This window comes from Branchiostoma belcheri, unplaced genomic scaffold (assembly GCF_001625305.1).
Source record: "Branchiostoma belcheri isolate BF01 breed outbred unplaced genomic scaffold, Haploidv18h27 scaffold29, whole genome shotgun sequence".
Lineage (NCBI taxonomy): Eukaryota > Metazoa > Chordata > Leptocardii > Amphioxiformes > Branchiostomatidae > Branchiostoma > Branchiostoma belcheri.
In genome coordinates this window covers 964,460-978,276 of record NW_017803898.1, presented here as the reverse complement: position 1 = coordinate 978,276, position 13,817 = coordinate 964,460, and the positions used below count along the sequence as shown (strand labels likewise).

Genomic DNA, 13,817 nt, shown 5'->3' with positions numbered 1-13,817 from the left:
GATATAGGTCTTCTCTGTTCAGTCAGGATGTCCTCTTGTATGTCAGAAGTCACCAACAGTCCAGTATCCTTGCAAGGGTCCCAATAGAATTCCTGTACATTTGACAGTCTTTTCAAGCACCTGACATGGAAGATTCTCCATCTAATACATAATTGTACGGCTCAACCTTAGATAGAAACCCATCCTGGCACAGAGCGGTCCACTAGCCTCCATAGCATGCCAAAAACTGGGGGATTTGGGGGTCTTCAGGAGCTTTTATGTGCCATTTTCTGATTGCACATAGACAACATTGCCGGCCTGGTTGAATTACCCCCGTCTTTTTTGGGAACTGGGCTAATCAGAAAACAGCCGAAGACCACCAAACCCCCAGTTGTATAAGCCTGCTACGGAGGCTAGAACTGGGCTAATCAGAAAACAGCCGAAGACCACCAAACCCCCAGTTGTATAAGCCTGCTACGGAGGCTAGAACTGGGCTAATCAGAAAACAGCCGAAGACCACCAAACCCCCAGTTCTATAAGCCTGCTACAGAGGCTAGTAATCCACTAATGCTGAGAGAAAGATGTGGACTGCTACTAGTTTGCACCATAGCACTGCTAGAATGCAGTGATATCATTATTCTTCTCCACCAAAGTGGTAAATATGAATTCTTGCATTATACAACATAATTCTCAATTTTACAACAACATGACAATAACCCCTGGCCTGGAGTCCAGCCTTGTAGCTGATCTTGGGGAGCAGACTAAAGCTAACAAGGCTGGACCCCAGGCTAAATAAACCCTCCTTCCCTTGCTATATTACAACTTGACCTTTATAATTCTATTGGCAAGTTTATTTTCTCGCTACACGATGTCTGTTTCCCTTCCAAGCATCCTGAGGCTAGAGTCACTGTCTGAGGAAAGTTTCGCTCTACCATTTCCCGTTTGGTGGCCGTTTCTCGCGGTTTCCTCACCGGGAAATGTGTCCAACTCCGCACTGTCCCGCAAATCTTTACCGTCCTTTGTGCATGGAGCTGACGATTCCGCTGTGTCCCCTTCGGAAGGATCACTTTCCGAAATTACGGTCGCAGATTGCCGAGGTAACGCACGCGTGCGCCCACTTTGTGACAACCGTTGCGAATCCGCAGAGTCTTTTCTCTCTGTGCCGTCGGGCGCCGCTAGGTTCATTTGGTTACTACCGTGGCTACAAGCAGTGTTTGTTCCGTGGTCGCCATGGCGACCGGGGTCAGAGTTTGTCTTGTTGCCATGGTTACCGCCGTCCTCGTCGTCGCCAGGGTCATCGCCATGGGAACTGGGGTCAGGCGGCCTCTGGTGGTGCATGAGGTTGATGAGTACATCCAACTTCTGGTCTATATTGTGGACCTGCAGACAGGCAGATAAAAACATCATGTTCCTTCCAACACATACATGTACATATACAGTGTATAGTGCATAGGGTGGCACCTACATGTACAATGTATCTCCATTTCTGCAGCAGCCCTTGGGTCACACAGTTGGGCAATCACTACATTTTCTACTACATCCTAGTGTATCTGTTGCTAGTCCATTGATAGTGGTGTGCATTAACTCCCATACTCTTTCCCAATTTCTGAGTGCTACAATGTAGGAAGAGAAAGCAGTACAAATGTATTCACGATTTTTTAAGTCTTTGGACCAGGTATGACTCGACTGAGGATCAAACTCACAACATACAGAATGTAGGGTGGCCATGGTACCAGTCTAAAAATATATTGCATGTCGGTAAATGGCAAACGCCAAAAACCAGATCAGATGTGCATGCACCATATGACAGACTCATTGTTACTCCTAGGATATGATGTATAAACTTTAAGGTCATACATTTGTACACATACCTGTTTTTCCAGCCGGATGACTCTGCTCTGCAGGGGCATTTTGGGGTCGTTGGAGTACTTGTCCTTAGTGTGGCCCGGGGAGCGGGAGGAAGACCCTAAAATCTCATCCAACCTGAGGAAACACAACGGTTGATATTGGCCAGAGAGCAAGACAGTTAATAGCTGGTTTGTAAATTGGCAAAATGGAGAATGAAAGTCCAAAACATGGCGAAACATTGGAGTAAAACTGTCCCTTGGCAACAGTACAGGAGATTTTGAGTCAACTAGAAAGGCCAATATTTGCTTTGGAGCAAATACAGCGATGGGTTCACCACATTTTACGACATGGCAGGGAAAGAATGAGAAACACAAGGGAAAACAATGATTTACATTGATATAACTATAATATGAAGTAAAATACAACTAAAACAACAGTTGGATAGCTATTCCCTACTTTATTGGTTAGGATTTTTAATTGCATAATGCAAACTGTTGATTTTCAAAAAAAAAACGTACCATGCCCCGCATTCCAATGCTGGAGCAGGAAAGCTTGAAATACCTACCAAAACACTTGAATACAGACATACTGTCAGTATGGAAATGATCTGTGCAGGTGTTAATCAAGTTAAATCCCAACAGCCAATCAGCAAGAAGAATAGAGGAAAGCTGCATGCCTATTGGTTGATGCCCTGCATTCCATTGTGATGACTCATGCCCAAACGTGGTAAACAAGGCACACTAATACAGTAATACATTTGCTATAACACAGCCAAAAAACTCAAATAAAACCATTCTAAAAGCCTGTATCACAATAATTTAAAAAACGCATAGGGGTATTTGCCCACTGTACCTCCATACCAAATTTCAGGACCTTAGGCCCTAAAATGAAGAAGCTGAATCCATTTAAAAAATGGCAGGAGAAGGAGGAGAAGAAGGAGAAGAAACATCAGAAAAAGCAATATGGTTTCACCACACCACTTCGTGGTGTGGTGAACCCATAAATATAAGACTTAGTGTATCTCAGTTTAAAAGGTCGTACTTTACTCACAGGTCCCGTGCTTGGGACAGCCACACCCCACACACATTAAAGAACCCACCACACCTTTTGAAAAAGAGTAGGGGCATACTTTAGTGTTTGATGGTCCAAATTCTACAGTCTGGAGTTGGTGATTCACTTCAAATTTGTGAACCTTTTGTTCCTTTGAGCCAATGAAATCTACCCAGACAAATGCCTGGTGAACTCCCATCTTGTATAAGCCATTCACCCTTTATAATAGTCCCATGCTACATGTACAAAATGTACATGTTGTGGCTGGGCAGCCTTGGCCAGTATCTTCAGCCAAAACGAATAAGAAAAGAATCTTACCTGCTCTGCAGGTGTTTGACCCTGGCCAGCAGGTCAACATGTCCGGCGGAGTACTGTTCTATCACGTCCTTCACGTCGTATGGCCTCAACGCTTCACGGAACTTCCGCCTTGCCACAAAATACTTGATTTTCCTGAAAGAAAAAGAAGGAAGGACTGAAAATTTACTAAAGACTCAACAACTTTGGAAGTTTCACAAAGCATATAGAATTGCCTGGACATTTGGTTTCATTGGACAAAGTAAGACTGTTGGAAATGGAACTTTTTTGCATGAGGTACAGCTGTCTACATTGGGACATTACAATTAACCCTTAGTAAAGACAGGTGGTGCCACAGACTTTCTGCAACATAATAAAGTTATGCGTTCTATCTACATATTAACACAGTTTCACAAAAGTGGTGGATTGCTTATTCCTTGACAAAGATTGGGGCTGTACAGTCAAAAATTTGAGGAAGTTCAATTTCTTGTGTTGGAAATTTCAGTTTAATCTTGCTTTATTCAGACGGATGGACTGAGGACAAGTTAGACTTCTTAGTTGATTGTATCTTTTACATTTTGTGTACAAAGGTAGCTCACCTTATTGCACGGATGGCATTTTTGTGTGCGGGTGAGAGCCTGGCCAGACCCCACGGCTGGTGATACTCTTCTTCTGACAGCGCATCTGAACAACCCAGTAAAACAGAAACTGAACCAAGGAACATTCACAAAAACACATTAAAACAGAAAGAAAAGCGGAATGAAATTGAAAATAACAGAAGAGAAGACAAGAAAGATTTTGTGTTAGTACTAAGCCGGAGATGACAAAGGTTAACATAAAAAAGGTTAGGGGAGAGCATATGTAACAAGAGTTCCGAGATCTCATACCTCCATGAAATATGGGCTTGACATGTAAATGTTAATTTCTTCTTTAATTATGCAAATTACCTGCACATTAACATAATAAATGCATCGTGATGTTAACTTTTGATTAACTTACACATGTACCAAGTATGAAATTCCCATCATTTACCACTAAGGAGTCATAGAATATTCGCATTAATTATGCAAATTAGGTCATCATTTGCATAATTGGTATCTGGTGATGTTCCATCTGCCATAGATTACATACTAGTACATTACATGTATGAAAGTACTATAATGCAAAACACTGTAATTATAGAATTTCCTCATTAATTATGCAAATTAAGCCCTCATTTGCATAATTTGCAGTTAATTATGTACATCTCTCTCTCAGCTACCTACATACCAAAAATGATGAAAATACATTGTTTCCATCTGGACTTATTGGCTTTTAAAGATTTCGCCCGAAAGTCCCCTGCAGTTCCAGAACAAGCTGCTAGGGGGACCAAACCCACACCACTTATTCCTGACAGGACAATCTATCTGCCACCAAAAAATCAAGACCATAGCATATTCAGGACAAAAGATACACAAACCGGAAGTTCTGCTGCAGTACCAAGGTCATCCACCAGGAGGCGTATATTTGACCTTGACCTTCGTCTTCCTAAGACCTATCAGCATACCAAATATCATCACAGTCCATAAAGGCGTTATGAAGTTATGCTGGCCGCAAATGTGCGGAGACACAAACACACAGACAGACAGACAGACAGACAGACAGATGCAACAAAAACAATACCTCCTTTTTCATGGAGGTAATAACACAGGTTGTTTGTTTTCAAACACACAGCCATACAGTGGCACTGCCACATTTGCCCTGAAATAGGTCACCTATTCCCCTGAGGGAGCGCGCTGCCTCGCTGGGCATAGCCACATCTGTTACCCTGCCTCGCAAGTATAAAGGAGATTCCTCTCAGCCATGTCCTGACTCAACCTTAAACCGGAAGTGCTGCTGCAGTACCAAGGCCATCCACCAGGAGGCCCATATTTGACCTTGACCTTCGCCCTCCTAAGACCTACCAGCATACCAAATATCACCACAATCCATGAAGGCGTTATGGACTTATGAAGGTTCAAAAATGCGGAAACACAAACACACATACACACACACACACACACACATGCACACAGACGCGCCAAAAACAATACCTTCCATTTCATGGAGGTAATAAAACTGGATCAGTAACAAACGATAGTATCAAGTTAGTACTTATGCAAAAATGTGCACATAGATCGATGAAGGTTAGACATCCAGGTAATGAAATGCACAAGAAATTATTACCCAAGCAACTGGATAGATTTTGAAGACCTATCAGATCTTTCAAGTAGCTTCCACTAGCTACTGGACTACCAGTCACTGATAAAATGCTAATTAAAACATCTGACAGTTTCAAAATTTATCCAGTTGCTTGAGTAACAATTCCTTATTCCTGTTAGAGCTGCCGCCGCACTGTGTGCCTGCAAAGCTGGTGTGTTACGCAAAGGGCAGTTATACCAGCTATACACTCAGATACAGAAAAAAGTACAATGTGTTGCAAAGCAATGACTCAACAGATCATATATGTTCAAGAAAGCATGGTAGTGAAACACTGCAGTCAGTAGCTATATGTACAGAGCTATTGGATAAGATTGAACAGCAGTAATTTGAGTAATGGTAGTGAATGAGTGGCAACAAGTAACCAGACCTGTGGGAAAAAATGCTATAGAGTTAGCTGAATGAGCTGACCACGAGATGGTCAAGTATGAGCCAGTAAGTGCTTCACAGCCACGCCAGCATTAAGTAGAGACTTAAGTCCATCAACCCAAAACACTATATCTCTCATAGCTAAAGAAGAAGACTGCACTCAAGTTTCTCAGACTGGTTTATTGTCTAGTGTTTCCTTGTAGTTGCTTTGGCAGGGTAGGCCAGAACATAAATACATGTATGTATAATAATAAGCAAGGCATGTGCAATGCATATGTAAAACACCATGTAAAATGGTTACCATTATGTAGATTAGATTTGCTGCATTATATATCAGCCATTAGCCAGCCTGCCAAGAATAACTGCAAGGGACACACTGATGTGAGCATACTAGCTTGCCTAAATTTAGACAAGTTCAACAAAAGTTTAGGGTACATGTACATTGTGTATGTACATGTAGTGTGAGCATGCTCTTCTAGGTAGAGATATAATGTAAACATGCTCTCCTGTCCTATGTAGAGTAGTGTGAATGTGCAGTTCAGCTAATCACTGAAAAAGTGAGATGATAAACACGCAGTGACACCCAAGTAAAAATAAAGTTCTCTAATCACTAAGCATATGAATGAGAAGAGCATCACCCTGGTGTTAGATGTATACTATGAGCAGAATGTACTGTGCCTGTGTGAAACCTGTAATATACTTCAGCAGTACATCTCATTTAAGGTCATATTTGCGTATTTAATTGCGAGAACAACATCTTTAGTTTTCAAATGTTGTATCAGAAAATATATAATCTGCAACAGGCAAAATTATGGTGCAATGTTGATCAAACATCCAGCAAAAATCATGAAAAATCACAGTTTCACAAAGGCACAGTACATTCTACCAACATGCTTGTGCTCCAATGTAAATGATAAAACACTCAGTCTGATATAAGAAAGGTATAGTCAGTAAATGGAGGTGGTTTAGATACGTGGACCCATGCAGTCAGTGCCCATGCTTTAAACACTTACACCCCGCCATGTCCTCTGGAGTATACCGAACGCGGTATCTGTCCCTCGGACCATTCTTATCCGATTCTGCCGACTCGTGTGAGACTAAAGGGGGAGGGGGACAAGGCACTGGTTAGGGTAATGCCTATCACATTAAGGACATACATTCATGTAATTAGAATGATGCTGTTAATACATTGTACACTGCTAATGTTGTAAATAACATGATATACATGTTTATTATTAATATTCTGCATACCTGTCAAAGTAAGAAACAAAATAAGTGAGATATTATGAGCTTTTGTTTGACAATTGTAAGTCAGGATGCAGGTAGCACAACACAATGTGTCTCTAGTAGTTTGGGTACTGACTTATCTAGACAACAAACCTATAGAATATTTAAAGCTACGAAATGAAAAAGAAATCATTGTAAATCATGAAACTGAGTTAGGTGTTATGTTGATATGTTAGGGTTGTTAAATTTCTTTGCTGTAGGTCTTGGTTAGACTGTGACTCAACAGTTGGTTCTGTTGTGGTTAGAAAGTAGTTAGAAAGGGAGTTAATGACATTGCCATTATCCTCTGTTAGACTGTGGAGTTCGAAAATACAGTGGAGTTAGTAATGTATCATTTTTCTCTGTTAGACTGTGGAGTTAGAAAGTGCAGAGAAGTTAGTGATGAGGAGGTTTTTTTCAGTTAGTCTGTTGCTGATCCAAGACTTACTCATGACAGCATTGACAGTCTCCTTCCATCGAACCCCTGCCGGCTTTTTCCCTGATAAGGGCTTGCTTGTGTCGGCTAAGGAAGGTGGTAAGATGAAGTTAGAGGTAAAATACCAAGACTCCCACCTACACACATGGAAATCGTATTAAGTACTGGGAAGAAGAGATATCCCCTACCACCTGTATGTGTTTCATATCATTCCAACACCTAACCTGTTAAAATTGAAGACTCCACACATCACCACCCTCATGTTCCATAACAACATGTAAGGCTTGGAAAATCATGAGCATCCACAGTAAGAACTGTACTGGAACTACATTGTGCTCCTGGTACTATCCTTGGTACTGAATTACATGTACAAAGCAACTTAAGTCCCTACCACCTGTTACTTCTAACGGTTGCTGAACAACATACTTACCAACCGACATCTGTGTACCTGTGTGCAGCCTTAAATATGGAAAGCTGAAATAAACTGGGCTGTGTCTCCTTAAGTCTCTGTATCCTGCTACTGAAAATTCAGGGCTGCTGTACTTACCAACTGACCTATAGTATAGCTATCTGTCTGTCAGTAACTGGTGACCTTCAGTACTAGCCTTGGTACTGAAATACTTGTACTTACCGACGGACATCTGCCTGCCTGTCCCCGAGCTCTCTGCGCTGACCTGAGTAGTGAACTGTTGGTCCACGCTGTCTGATCCCTCCAGACCCTGCAGTCTGCTCACTGTGGGACGAGCTGCAGGGACAAAAGTTGGGTAAAAGCAAGTTTGATTTGGAAGGAACTTTAAACTGTAATTTCCAACAAATTCGGCCACGAGTAGGATTGCACAATGGTCAGAGGGAGATCTGACCCATAGGAGGGCTGGGTGATGCGGAAAACAGTGTGTAGTACTCTATTTATGTCATACATTGTACCTAACAGAGAAAACACACATTTCAATGCAAAATAGGCCAAAAGTTGAGAAAATTGTAACATCACTTCCAGGATCTGAATTCTGTATTGCGTAGCGGATGAAAGAGACTACTTGGCAGCTAAAATGGGTATGGTAACCAGGCTAGAGGCTTGAACCCATGACCTATTACTGATGACCTAATGATACAACAGCAGAACTGTAGATAGCACTACTGAATGACACTCAAAACAATTTAATAACAATCTAGCATCTCACCCAGAGGACTGCTTGTGCTAAACCGTGACAGCTGTGATTTGAAGGATTTTTTCTTGGCTGCAGCCTCCTTCCTGTCCGGCACGGCTCGCAGGTGTGGCAGCCACGTCGCGATGGAACGGGAGTTCTTATCCCCGGCGTAACACCTCCACAAACACTGCAATACATAGGTTACAGTTTGTACATGTAGTTTCTATAATGTCTTAGAAAGCACACACACACATGAAAAGGGTAATTATAAGGCCACACCAATGTGATAAGTTGGTTCTCGGATTTATTTCAGAAAACAATATGAAAGTGACAGGGCGAAAAAAATATAAGTAAAAACCAAATAAAGACCAAGGCATCCTATGATAACCCGTAAAGGCAATTTTGATAGGAGCCATCCAGTCAACATGCCAGGCTAGTTTGTAATTGAAACATTAAACTTCAAACCTTTAATCAAACCACTGCATTGATAGATGGAAAAACTGTAACAACTCTGAAGAGATTTTGATTTTAATCTACCCAATTCGTTTTGTCAATGAGTAAGTGCAGCAAATAAATTCACTATTAATATTGAGACTGACTACAGCAGGGTAAAACCTGTAAACGGTTCCTACCTGTATAAGAGCTGCTGCCGGATGCCTTCTCCGTGCAAAGTGTTTCTGTCTGGCCTGTTCTTGTACCTTCAGGGCAAATCCAGATCCCAGAATACCCTGCAACAGAACGTTTCATACAGTCAACAAAGAGCAGCAGTGGTGCATAGTCTTCCCTGTAAAGCACCAAAATTAGTAGGCAGAACGGCCATGCAGATATACTTGTTACGTACCCCAAGTGATCAAGCATAAAATATGTGAGCACATAAAAAAAAACAGCTAACCCAAGGTTCCAGACTGTATAGGGTCAGATCGCCCCATAGTCAAATGACGGCCAAAGGCTGAAGGGTGATCCCACCCCATACATTCATGCATCCTTACAGACCAGATCATGCATCCAGAACTTTGCAGTGTGACAAAATGCATTTTTGTATCATGCACGCATACACAGCAGTTTTTCATCCATTCCTAAACATATGGAAGTCATTCTCACAAAACCGAGGGCAGTTCTCTTCCTGTCATGCCTTGCAACTTTATGGCACCTGCAAAACCAGTTACTGCTAACCAACCAATCCTGGCCAACCTTGCTTACACCCATGCTGACCCACCAATCCTGGCTGCTTTTACATCTGCCACCCCATGCTAACCAACCAATCCTGGCCACTTTTACATGCTGACCGACCAATTCTTGCCAGCCTAGCTTACACCCATGCTGACCGACCAATCCTGGCCACTTTTACATGCTGACCGACCAATTCTTGCCAGCCTAGCTTACACCCATGCTGACCGACCAATCCTGGCCACTTTTACATGCTGACCGACCAATCCTGGCCGGCCTTACACATGATTCTTGCTAACTTACGGCCGGAAGGGCAAAAAAGGAAATCCCACACAGCCCAAACACTACGGTCAGCAGCTTGCCCTGCCAACTGTTGGGAGTCGCGTCGCCGTAACCAACGGTAGTCAAGGTAATCTGCGGGAGAGATTGGAGGGGAAGGTTAAAGGTCGACGTTCCGTCGGACGGGGTCGGAGTGCGGGACAGGGGGAGGGCAGTTACCGTAGTAACCTACGGTGACCTTGGGTAAGATAAAGACTTCATGGAACACTTTTCAAGTTCTAAACGGGAACAACATTAATGCGGCTCCAGATGTTTTACTGAAGGACAACTGTAGTGTGATAGATTTCGGTCAGCTTGAGGATTCTGCCGATATTGGTGATCATAAATGATACAACAACTTGTCCTTTGAATAATAAACTTTTGGAATATTTTGTTTTTTGAATTTGAGCTCGAATTCAATTTGTAAATGAGCTGTTCCATTCTGTTTTTGCACAGTTAAGTTGTAGTCTTTGGAGACTGACTAAGAGAGGGACAGAGAGAGAGTCATAGGTCAGACTCACTCAGATCGTACCCAAGGTCGTCCGTGTGCCCCCCTCCCCCTCCCTCACACCTCCCCTGCTGTGTTCTTACTTACAGCGGGGAGCATGAAGAAGGAAATACCGAGCAGGGAGAACCCGACCGCCACCAGCTTGCCCAGCCAGGTGTCAGGAGTGGCGTCACCATAGCCTACGGTTAGCAGCGTGATCTGTGTGTGGAGCGCGGACGGACAAAACACGCCGGGTTAGTCAGGCCATATGCATGCTGCTGCAGGTAAGATGGTATAGATGGTAAGCATTGTTATACCAAGCTATACAAAGTCCTTTATTCACAACCACTTGCCGACAGTCTGTCATCTTTATCAAGGCAATTATATGTCTGTTAGAAACAATCATGATTGTGTATGTTACATGTAAAAGCCACTTAAAAAATTCAGCCATTTTTATGACAATCAAAAAAGGCATGCAGGTGCTTTAAAAAAATTATGTCAAGTTCAATCTCACATTGCAGCTCTGGAGTTTCCCTGTAAAAAGCGTTAATTTTGGCATTTTGTGTCATCGATTATGCTTGTCTACTGCGCTTTCATAATGTCACAGTCCATGTCAAATGAAAGAATTCTACAAATGTTGGCAATGTTGCAATGACATTTGTGCAAACAATGAATCTGGTGTCTACATCACTGAAAGTCTGATACAGTACAGATCTCAAATATGCATACTCACCAATCTTCCGTTAAGCACTATTGACGTTGACCAGATTCTGAAGATGTTTTTTTTTTTGCTAAATTGCTGAGAAGCTGAAAGGAAATACCGGTATTGTAAGAAACTCACCACTCCCCAGTAAAGTGCTTTTGCAAAATTGCCGAAGTCCTCCGGGTTTTCATCTTTCTCAATGAGGTAGAGAGAAAAGGAGGCAAAAATGAGGGCCAGGAAGCCGATATACGCCGTGGTCAGAAGCTCCTGGAGAAAAAACAAGGAGGAAATATCACATTAAGTAATACAGTTATAACTTCCAGCATTACATGTATATCTGTCAGTGAACAGTTTCTGACAATTATATTGTACACAACGTACATCATCATCATTGGTCCTCCTCATTATGTGCAGCAAGCAAAGTTTAGACTGTTTTATTGGATGTTTGGTCAACGTTGCACCAGAACTTTGCCTGTTAAAGATGATTCTTTTCTGATACAACATTTGAATGTCTATAGACATTCTGCCAATGTGTTTTGCACAATAGGGGTTTAATACAGGAGCAGTATGTTCTGTGTACATATTTAATATGTACATGTCATATGCAAAGAAATAAGCATCCAACAAAAACCGTGAAAAATCCGAGTCTCGTACAAGCTCTGTATATTCAGCTGACGTGCTTATCCTTATGCTTATCAGATTGGAGCAGTTTCAGGGTCCCCCCATAGACCAACTCACCTGTCTGTGTGCCCAGACCACGGAGCCCAGCAGTTTCCAGGTGCCCCCTCTCCTGTCCATGCGGACCATGCGCAGAATCTGCAGGAATCTCAGACCTCGCAGCGCCGACGCAGCAAACACGTTTCCATGGGAACCCAGGCTCAGCACCACCACAGACGCTACGATCACCACCAGGTCTGCAATCAGATACAAAAAGGAGGGATGGAGGGATATAACATTAAAGAAGTTTGAACTGTAACGCAGCGCCAACGCAGCAAACACATTTCCATGGGAACCGAGGCTCAGCACCACCACAGACACTACGATCACCACCAGGTCTGCAACCAGACATAGAAAATGTACATGTAACACAAAACACTAGAAATAGCTATATATAGTAGAGGGGATTCATTCCTCAGCTAACTGACATCTTGCACACACAGTTGTCCCTCAGTAAGACATCTGGACCGCATAGTTCCTGTTTAGAACTTTTATTCAGCCTGTCACACGACCGGTTTTGCCTGTATTGGTAGAAGTCATTATGAGCATTATTGTAGCCAATATTATTGTTTCTATGAAAAAAGTTTAAACTGTGGGTTGTGTTCAGCACTAAGGACAGGCATGTTTGTCTATGTGCGGATGGTGTTCAGCACCAAGGACAGGCCATGTGTGTGTGTGTGGATGGTGTTCAGCACCAAGGACAGGCCATGTTGTCTGTGTGTGGATGGTGTTCAGCACCAAGGACAGGCATGTTTGCCTGTGTGAGGATGGTGTTCAGCACCAAGGACAGGCATGTTTGTCTATGTATGGGTTGGCTATCCATGTTTGTCAAATTTATCTTTTCAAACTTGGAACAGTTGTAGAATGAAAACTGACCGATAAATTATAATCACAAATGGTTATGTAACACCTTTTATTACCCAAATTTCATTAATCAAATAATAAATCTTTACAAATTTAACTTTTAAAAGTTGCAACAGGTTTAGAACGGAAACTCACCTATAATTACAAACGGTCTCCTTGCAAAGCGTAACCGTCCGCGCCAGGTCTGGTACCGACTGCGGCACCCGGCTGCCCACATCCGCAGTATGTACTCCATCCCAAACACAATCACTATGATGATTTCCTGAAACATACATTCAACACATTCAGAACTTACAGTCAGAGCTATGATGTAAGAACTGGATATAGTAGTTTTCTTTGACACAACCAAACTTGTCTTACCCTGCTTACGTTTTGGTGTCTGTCAGATCTAGACACCTTCCTCAGAGCTTCTGACTGGAATTCTGCTTCTCGCCGCTATACATTTGGGATTGTGTTCTCCCAAATGCAAAAGTGCGACATAAATGTACAATTCGGCTACATATAGTGGTAATAAGCAGAACTCAGAAGCTCTGAGGAAAGTGTGTGATAGACACCGAAACTTAAGCAAGGCGAGACAAGTTTGGTTGTGTAAAAGAACTATATACACGCGTAGGTGTAGAGGTTCCTAGTACTGCATCTCATGCAGATTGCATGTTGCATCTCCAAGAAATCAGGTGTACCAAGTTGACATGCCAAGCACTGAGAAAAAAGTCTTTTTCATTTTTGAAATAAATGTTGCTACGAAAATTCAGGAAGGAAGGGATCAGAGGAAGACAAAACTGTTGCCAGAATGGGATGGCGTAGCAACAGGATAGGATGCATTCATTATAGGTTTATCCTAAATACATAAATTTTTCCACGGTGTACAGAACTTGCGAAAAGGAATGAAACAAGTGAAAATGAGCAAAAACAAGTGAAATATCAAGCATCAGTGAT

General features: G+C 42.4%; 1 protein-coding gene and 1 long non-coding RNA gene across 2 annotated transcripts in view; both read right to left on the bottom strand.

Moving 5' to 3' along the window:
- Positions 1-465: 465 nt before the first annotated feature.
- Positions 466-13,817, bottom strand: part of LOC109473106 (potassium voltage-gated channel subfamily KQT member 4-like) — a 32,714-nt gene continuing 19,362 nt past the window's right edge. The window contains exons 4-12 of the mRNA XM_019773014.1: positions 13,017-13,143; positions 12,039-12,214; positions 11,439-11,567; positions 10,706-10,816; positions 9,258-9,353; positions 8,682-8,812; positions 3,196-3,327; positions 1,851-1,962; positions 466-1,359 (exon numbers count right to left, since the gene is read on the bottom strand). Coding sequence (XP_019628573.1) covers positions 841-1,359; positions 1,851-1,962; positions 3,196-3,327; positions 8,682-8,812; positions 9,258-9,353; positions 10,706-10,816; positions 11,439-11,567; positions 12,039-12,214; positions 13,017-13,143 — 1,533 coding nt within the window. The 3' untranslated portion in view covers positions 466-840. The remainder of the gene's footprint in view (positions 1,360-1,850; positions 1,963-3,195; positions 3,328-8,681; positions 8,813-9,257; positions 9,354-10,705; positions 10,817-11,438; positions 11,568-12,038; positions 12,215-13,016; positions 13,144-13,817) is intronic.
- Positions 3,771-8,099, bottom strand: LOC109473132. Its single transcript, XR_002140403.1, has 3 exons — positions 7,493-8,099; positions 6,792-6,875; positions 3,771-3,855 (listed from the first exon to the last, which is right to left on the bottom strand). It is a non-coding gene; the product is annotated as an uncharacterized LOC109473132 (long non-coding RNA).